General features: G+C 34.3%; 1 protein-coding gene across 1 annotated transcript in view; it reads left to right on the forward strand.

The window, feature by feature from the left end:
- Nucleotides 1-10000, forward strand: part of LOC115215434 (cilia- and flagella-associated protein 65-like) — a 1408515-nt gene that overhangs the window by 1201104 nt on the left and 197411 nt on the right. The window contains exon 35 of the mRNA XM_029784597.2: nucleotides 9651-9764. Within this exon, the coding sequence (XP_029640457.2) occupies nucleotides 9651-9764 (114 nt within the window). The remainder of the gene's footprint in view (nucleotides 1-9650; nucleotides 9765-10000) is intronic.

Consider the following 10000-nt stretch of genomic DNA (forward strand, 5'->3'; position numbering starts at 1 on the left):
CCTTTTATTCTACCGGACTTTAAGGAACTAAGTATCAGCAATGTACGTGGGTCAACCAGATATGTTAATTTTCTACAATTTCTTGGTCATCTAATGCATTGAGCTATCAGAAGCGATAGCGTGTCGGACAAAACGCTTTGCGAATTTTTTTCCTATTAAGTCCGGAGTTTAAGTTCCGCCGAGGTCGACTTCGCCTTTCATTCTTTCGGTGTCGATAACAGAAGTACCAGTTGATCTCTGGACTTCTGCCAAAATTTGGAGCAATTTCTTGGTCGTCTGCCAAAATATCATCTGTGTTTTCTAAACTACATTTAAGATCTCAAAGAAAGAGTGAAATCTGTGTAACGGAAAGGGTGATAAAAATAAAGCTAGCTAGCTAGCTAGTTAGGTAGGTGTGTAGATAGATAAATAGATGGAAAGAAAAGAGAGAAAGAGAGTGATGGAGAAAGACGGGTAAGAAGAGAAAATAGAGAAATGGAAGATTGAGAAGGAGAAAAGAAAGAATAGGAAGTTAGATTTATATTAGTCAATGACTATGTTTTATTTTATCGTTTTGCAGACAACCTAAAATAAGATATTGATTCTTGTTTGTAGTCCTAAAGAAAAGCATTCTTTATTTTGCCTCTTCTCAAAATTAATGGAACATTCTACCATTACCAGATGAATTCCTTATTTATTTTGAGTGAAATCTGTAAAGTTTACAAACGCTGCTGCTAAGTGGATGGTGGGGCAGAGACATACATTTACTGCTTCGAAACATCTTAATTCACTTATCTCTTCCTCAAAATATGAAATATTGTGTTTATAAAACATATTTTATCTAATGGTAAGAAATAGGAAAAATGGAAGCGAACGTTGAGTTCAATTCATTACATTTGGAGTTCAAACCTCAAGAATGAATGCCGGTTTTTAATTCTATGAATAACGACTGTTATCTATTCATTTGTTTCTATATTTCATGTACAAATTTAGGATGTTGTGCCACTTTGAATAAGTGTTTTTCAAACATGATCAAATTCATGTGCACTGTATCCTTCCATAGCCCCAGAGTTACATTTTACCTCTTCCTCTCAGAGAGGAAAGAGGTTTTGTAAATGGCTCACGATATTCTTCTAGTGTGCAATGCAGCGCTTCTGAGAAAGACGAAACGAGAGATATCAAGGTCTGCTCCAGTATTTGACTAAACACTTTGCTTCCAGAAGGATAGATCAAAGTTTTTCCTAAGGGACGTTTAGATTCGCAATACAAAGAGCCAAAACAAATCCTGTTAGGTGTTTATCCAACATTCTACAGACTCTGCTCTTAGGCTGTTTTATCATTTTAACATAATGTCGAATTAGTAAAGGCTTGCAATGGATGTTCGTGACCCAGTAAAAATGTGTCACGTGAGAAAATGGAAGAGACTTCATATCCTCGCTGGATCTGGTAAAAGTAGCAGCTAGATCTCTCTCAAATCACTAGTTATAGTATTTAAAGTAAGAAATACATGTCGAATAATGCAATGTCTGAACAGTGTGGATGATCCACTTAGTGGAGAGGAAGTTTGGTCATTGTTAATATCTATTTGAGATTAGGTTTCAACAAAAAACTTAGCAACAGCACATACAACAGCAACAACATGTAAAACAGAAATTCCTACTTCATTTCAACTGTTTATTCCACATACTTAAAGAATGTTGTATTTCACATCATCAGCTAGCTCTGTCGCAGAGATTCTTATATTATGGACATGTGGACGTGTTCTACAGCCACGAAACTTAAATGTGAAACTGAAGTAAACTCCAATTAAATTGATGAGTATTACTTCCTCTAGTGTGTTCACACACTTCACATATATGTATGTATGTATTATGTATGCATGTATGTATATATGTATGTATGTAGGTATGTATGTATGTATCTAGCTAGCTAGCTTTATATATATAGAAATATATATGTATATATATATATATATATATATATATTTTTATATACATGTATATGCGCAATACCTATATTATAGAAAAGAGAGGGTAAACCAAATGGGCTGAAATCAATTTAAACACAGCACATTCCTAATGGCAGTCAAATAAGAATGTAAGCATATTCTTTCTCTGAGACTGATATGCGTAAAAGAGTTCGTCAGAAGATTCCTTTTCTCTTTATTCTGCAGATCAGTCCCGTAGAATGTATGTCTTTACGTTTTTTTATAAAACTTTGGGTAATTTTATAAATCATCCTTTCTAAGTAAAATTATAGATAATTGATTCGATATTTCACGAACAAATGATAAGAATAGCATGAACTCGTTGAAATCTGTAAATGACCTTTGACCCAATGTGCTTTGAAATGATTTAATAGAAAAATCACCAGGAGAACAGTTTTCGTGTGCTCTATATAACTGTTTCTAAAATAGCCACAAAACCACAATTGCGTAAGGAGCAGTTAGTTTATTACAGTACCTGACGTGTATTGTGTTTTATCGACCCCAGAAGGGAGAAATACAAAGCTTACATTAGTGGTGTTTGGAATTAGAAGATGAAGGACAATAGCTAAATACGGAAAGCGATTTCGTCCGATGGAGTAGTAATTCTGTCATTTTTACTATATTACTATTTGGTGTAGAAAAAGGCGAACTGGCATGAATGTTTGTTCCCCCGTTCCAATGCTTAGGGAATTTCCTCCGTCTTCCTCAGAGTTCAACTTTGGTTTTGTTCATTCGTGGTCGATAAAATATGTACCGGATCTTTTCTTTTTGAACGGCAGTTTTCAACACAATTTCTAGTTAACTAAACACTTTTAAGCTTCGTATACTGGTAGAATGTGTCAAAATAAAACATTTTTTTCTCTTGGCTTTCTTGAGAAAATTGTAATTTGTAAGTTTAACGTAGTTTAATTTTTCGAATTTTAACGAATCCTATGCCCTCTATTGAGCTAAAATCATTTGCTGCGTTTAAAACTGAGACAACATTCTGTCACTTACCTAACCCTAACCCTAAATTTTAGCCTTTCATTTTTTTTTCTTAATTGTTAAATTAATTTAATTGTTACGCGTGTGTCTAAAATTATTCGTTTTGAGTTTTTGCTTTCGTTTTAGCCTTTCGGTTTTTTTTATTAATTGTTAAATTTTAATTATTTTCCATTGCTTTCGTTTTTTTTCTTAATTTTTATCCTTAAATTGATTTAACAATTAAGAAGAAAAAAAACGAAAGGCTAAGATTTAGGGTTGTCTGTTTTAGACGCAGCAAATGATTTTAGCTCAATAGAGGGCATAGGATTGGTTAAAATTCGAAAAATTAAACTACGTTAAACGTACAAATTACAATTTTCACAAGAAAGCTAAGAGAAAAAAATGTTTTATTTTGATACATTCTACCAGTATACGAAGTTTAAAAGTGTTTAGTTAACTAGAAATTGTGTTGAAAACTGCCGTTGAAAAGGAAAAGATCCTATGTACCACTTGAATACTACGGTCGCTGTCATTGACTAACCCATCCGCCGAAAATTTGAAATCGATATTTGGTATATGAAAAGGCGGTGAGCTGGCATAATTGTTATCATGCCGGGAAAATGCTTAGCGGTATTTCGTTCGACTTTACGTTCTAAGTTCAAATTCCGTCCATGTCTTCTTTCCCTTTCATCATTTCAGTGTCGAAGAAATAATTACCAGTCGATCACTGGGTGTCTCCCCCGCCCTGCGAAATTGCAAACCTTGTGCCAAAATTTGACAATGTTTGATATATATCCGAAGCATTTACACGCATACACATTCTCAATTCGATCGACACCCGTAAATTGACTAATGTCATAATTTATCGACACTGGAAAGCTGAATGCAAAGTTGTTCTCAGGAAATCGAACGACACTATTTACTACAGAGCATTTTCCGTTATTTTACTACCTAGGCCTACACACCACCATGTAGCACATATTAATTATAGAGAAATAGTTCTTTCAATTATACTTTTTCCTGTCTTTAATTCCTTTTTTCATACATTGTATGCGAATTACTTTCAATAAATAATATGCCTAACGGAAATTACGTACGTTTTCGATAAAATTTATATATATATATATATATATGTGTGTGTGTTTGTGTGTATGCATGTATGCACACACACACACACACATATATATGTATATATATATATGCTTATATTGTTGGATTTGCTTACTTATTTCCGGTTTACATGTATGATTGAAGACATATCGGAGTTAGGATTATGTTTTTGTTAAATAAAACTAGCATAGAGTCTTGCCTTTCAGATGGACAAAACACACGCATACACACACACACACATGCACACATACACACACGCACACACAGAAGCACACACACATACACCGATACATCATTCACATGCAGAACACACATAGATATAACGGTAAAAGACATAAATACGCTTATGCAGTGCCTTTAAAAAAATGAAAAGAATATGAGCACGTCGATAAATCATGGAGGATTCCTTATCAAATTGTATTGCAATTATACTGATGTCAGTATTTCGTAAATCTACCTTTTGTAACAGTAAATCATGTACAATATAGGATATTACTCTCGACAATGTATGCAGCACCATAGATTCGATTTCATGTCAGAATATTCCATATATTTCCCGTAGATGCTAATTTGAAGATATTTTACGCCTATCTTTTTTTTTCCTGTTTGTTATATTTTGTTGTGCAGTTCACTAGCTGTTATCGGTATCATATTGCTAAGCAGTGATACAACCCAGAGTAGCCACGATCTCCTTTCCAGAGCAAGTGATGTTATCTTTTCTAGCATATTTAGAATCTGAGAAAATGCCGCTGAGCTCATAGTCTAGAAATGTCAAGGGTGCTACCTATTCCTCCACATATAATAATAATAATAATAATAATAATAATAATAATAATAATAATAGTAATAATAATAATAATAGTAATAATAATAATAATAATAATAGTAATAATAATAATAGTAATAATAATAATATAGCCTGAATAGGATAAGCTACTCCTATTTTGCAGAAAAAAGTGTTGGCGGCCGGCTATGAGACTCGAACTTATACATCTGTGATTACGCGTCGCGTAAAGGTTCAGAGCACCGCGACGCGTAATCACGAAGGTGTGAGTTCGATTCTCATAGCCGGCCGCCAACACTTTTTCTGCAAAATAGGGGTAGCTTATCCTGTTCAGGCTATATTATTAGCATTATCCGGCGTTTGAGAATTTAAAATCACTTCTTTAACTTTCTAAGACATCTCAACGCTTCTAAAGCAAACTTCGTTCATCGTAATTTGAATTTAAAGCATGATAGCGTCTCACAAAACGAGACTTCCACATATCTTAAATTTACGGCAGAATTTGTGATGTGGGCGTTTTAGCTTCATGGTTCAGAACACCTTGACACGTAATCACGGAAGTGTGAGTTCGAATCTCATAGCCGGCCGCCAACACTTTTTTTCTGCAAAATACGGATAGCTTATCTTGTTCAGGCTATATTATTAGTATTATCCTTCGTTTGAGAGTTTAAAATCTCTTCTTTAAGTTTCTAAGACAGCTCAACACTTCTAAAGCAAACTTCGTTCGTTTGTTTACGTTCATCGTAATTTGAATTTATATATTATATTGTATAAAGGATCGTGGGTAAGGCCAGAACAATGCGAAGTAAATGCAAGGCAAATCACAAAAAAAAAACATTAATTCATATATTTGTTTCTTGTGATTTACCTTGCATTTACTTCGCATTGTTTTTGTCTTACCCACGATCTTTTATACAATATATTCTACACAATGCTTCATAGTAATTATTTCACACACACACATACCGAAGATGTGGCAGGGAGAATAGTAGAGTGGTTGAAAATACACACACACACACACAAACACACCCACACATATATATATATATTATTTAATGCATCCGTCTCTTTTATGGTGTTAAAGTGTTTCCAGTGCACCTCGGCTGCTGTATTAGCATTTCAAGTGACCACGTAGATAGACTGAGCATATTGTTCTTTTTATTGTTGTTATTAGTGTTGTTTATCACTTGACCGGCCAATCAAAGACATTTGAGCTATGACCATTTTTTTTGTATATCATGAACTATATTGTCTGAAATATTTAAGGTTATACTATGTAATTTGAAGGAGGGTTGACTGCTATTTCTAACATGTAGAACTACTATACAGAAAATGTGGAGGGATGTGGCTTAGTGGTTAGGGTGTTGAACTCATGAACATAAGATTGCGGTTTCGATTCCTGAACCGGGTTACGCGTTGTGTCCTTGACCAAAACACTTCATTTCACATTACTCCAGTCTACCCAGCTGGCAAAAATGAGGAATTCTGCGATGGACCTGCGTCCCGTCTAAGTGGGGAAATTATACGCCATGGAAATTGGGAAACTAGGTCTTATGAGTCGGCAAGACCCGAAAAGGTTACCTTCACCTTCACTAAACAGAAAGGTTATTTCGTGATAGTCGTGCTTGAACATTGTTCAAACAGTTCTGTGATCAAATACATTCTAATTATAACAATCTTGTTCAGTCAAGGGTTTATGTAGGACTGAATAATTTAGCATCCTTCCCTTTCTGTAAGATACCACTGAGATGTGGTTTCAGTGAACTTTGGCTGAGTTGAATTATTTCTCAGTTACCCCATGCATGCACTAACTTCGATGCTTATATTCATGAGTTGTAGCTTCGTACTGTACTTATTTACTTCTGAAAGAGGAGGATTTGCCTTTGAGATTCCAGTGATTTTGTTACCAACAGTAACGTAAACTAGCCTCCTTTCGGGCTAATGCATTTCTTGGTTTCATATTAAGAGCGATAATTAAGGATGTATCAGTTGTTTAAGAGACATTGTACGGTACCTTGAGGGATATAAAGACTTCCAAGTTTTGACATGTTACACAGATTTACGGATGAGTTAGTTTTACAAATTAACGTTATGGAGTTTATCCAACTAATGCTATTTGTGTGCTGATATTTCAGAGTTATTCAGCTGGATCTGCCATCTTGCTCTTGTTGATAAGATGTTTATTAATCCGCATATTCCCAGAGCTGTCCTTAGGAAATCTTTTATTAGTTTTACCGAATGCATGATCGAACACACTAGATCTCATAATATCTTACTAACTCTCATGAAGTCCTCACTCTACATGTGATATTGCCAAAACTATAAGGGTCAGAGAATACTCCAAACTTAGTTGTGGGCCAACAGCAAAGCATTGGAATATTGCTCACATATCTAGTATGTATCTAGCATCTAGTATGATACACGTAATGCTAACACAAATGTTTTAGACTATATTCCCTCTCAAAAGAAAATCATTGCACTTATTGTACAAAATTAATTCATCAGCACGCTAACTTTGTTTTACATCTCTTCTCTCAACTATTCTACCAATATTACTTAACCTCTGCTTTATTGAACAAAAAAAAGTGTATATCACCTCGACTAAAACTTGCTGCACCTCTTTCTCGGTTTGTTGTCGTTTCTACTGCCTACCAACAAGAGATACTGCTCTAAATAATCTAACAAATTTATCCTATTTTTTGGATATTTATCCTATTTTTTCACTACCAATGTTTTCCTCTAGATGTCAACGTACAAAATTTTAAACCGAACACTAAATACATGGCTCATACCCGTTTAAGGGGAGGTGAATTACAGTGTTATTAGGGAGTGTGAAAAATATTTAGAATTATTTGTTCCAGCTCTGTTTGCTTAAATTTTAAATCTTACCAAGGTAAACTACTCGTTTGAACCTTTCGGTGGATCAATAGATTAAGTTTCTGATTACGGATGGTAAAGTGGTAGAATTATTACAGTATTGAATAAAATGCCTTCCATATTTATTCCAGCACTTTAGTTGAACCTACTGACGCCAGAATTTCTTTTTTATTTTTACTTGTTGTAGTTATTAAACTGCAGCAATGCTGGGGTACCAACTTGAAAACTTTTTTGTCGATAGTTCTTGGGTAAATAGTTTGAATCCTTTTAACACTCATCAGTCATTGGATGTGTAAGCAGTGCGGAATCTATTACAGGCAGTCGAGTCAGGCTTTCAGTTTGTGAAAAAAACCTTCTTCCTTTTATCCATCATTTTCAGAGATCCTGAAATAAAGGGCCTCGGTGAATGCTGTTCCATTCCTGACTAAACGGTAAAAAAGTAAAATAAATAAAGTCTAAACTAATTAATAAAATGATATTTTGGAATCAATTTGTTTGTGACGTTATGTCCTTATATGAGAAACAATTGTATGTCCGTGTATTAGTTTTACAAGACAGAAAATACTACTCAAAAACTTAGCAGGTGAAAACCAAAATTCGCTTCTTAACTTACAAAGTCTGAATGTAGTTTTAAAATGTGTGAGAAATAACAGATTTTCGTGTATCAACAACCTGGATCAAATTGAAAGCGCTTGTGAGGAGTGAAGAATACACTACAATAAAGCCGCAAATAATAATAGACTTGAACACAAGATTCAGACATTTCAGGAATATATCGGCTCAAATATTCTACTAGTCTATAATATATCGAGTAAAGTTTGACGGAAGAGAAAGACGATAAAAGGCCAGATTTGAAATGAGATCATGGCATGGTATGTTGACCGTCACTATACATTTTTATTTAATCTTTACCAAGAAGAGAAGAAGATAAATGGAACTTTGTAACATATGAAAAAACCAAGAGACGGAAAGTAAAATCGTAAAATTCAAGCATATCATAAGGGTAAGGTTGCCTACGGATATGTATTCTGAAAATATAAAGGCCATTTTAGTTGACAAAGATACATACAAGAGATTGAGAGACTTGTGCGGAGACAAAATTGACCCAGCCGGAGTGTCGGTGGAGTTCGACGAACTGCCACCCGCAGTTGAACTCAAAGACGTGGAACCTTACATGAGATATTAAAATGCGAAACAAGAGTAAGTAAACTTGTTTTGTTGAAAGAAAAAGGAAAAAAAAAAGAAAGAAAAAAGTAAAGGTGTTTCGAAGAAAATAAAAAAAAAGATGATTAAGAAAAAAACAATTGAAAAATAGAACGATTGTAAATAGCGTGTATAAACGTTCAAATGGTACTGCATGGGAGTGAGGCCCATGCAGCCATTTCATTTTTCCCATTTTTATATAACATTCATTCTCATTCGTTTTGTTTTATATCCCCACTGTGGTCTTTTCTGTCCTTGTGGTGTCCCCTCTGTGTTTGGGGCTTTATGCCCTGATAAAGAAATCCATACATTTTTATTTAATCTTTCACATTTAGATCAGCAAATAATAATAAAAAACAAAACGAAGAAGTATATGGAGAGAAAGACAAAGAACATTTTTTTGTTCCTATTGCACTCAATGTGGATTTTTATGCCTGAACGATAAGCTGGTCAGACATTGGTTTGAGAATAATTCAACGTTTTATAATTATGAACTCTAATATCTTGGGATTTATACACCCTCCACACACACACACAAATTACATACACGCATATGAACAACCTCACGATTTCTTTCTTACTCATTCCGCTTAATAACAAGAGCCCGAGAATTTAGGTTATTCCCTTCTCCATCATTCGAGGATCTCGAATGAATTTATGAACTCTTGCATTAAACTATAAATACCGAGTCTACTCTTAATAACCGTTTCGTCATATTCAATATTTTCCATTTTTCTTTCCTTATAGCTAAACTTTAATTATCCAATACTTGTCTGCAATAATCCCACGGGTGAGATCGAACCAGGTGGAACAGCAATTTTGGAATGGATTTTCTCTCCTCTGGAAAGTAAAACATATGCAGTAAGTGAACTTAAATATTTAATATCTAAATGCCATTATTTGTCAACCGATAAAATGATTAAATTGTTGTCCATGCTTCAGATAAAATATTTTAAAAAATCCTAGCCTTTTGAGGCATAAATATGTATTTCATTAAAGTATGCATACACTAAAATCGAAATGGAGACGTTCGTAAACTGTCAAACCAGCAATGGGAGACTTGACGTTGATGTAGTACGTAGGAAAAAAAGTCACGC

Source organism: Octopus sinensis, linkage group LG9 (genome assembly GCF_006345805.1).
Source record: "Octopus sinensis linkage group LG9, ASM634580v1, whole genome shotgun sequence".
Lineage (NCBI taxonomy): Eukaryota > Metazoa > Mollusca > Cephalopoda > Octopoda > Octopodidae > Octopus > Octopus sinensis.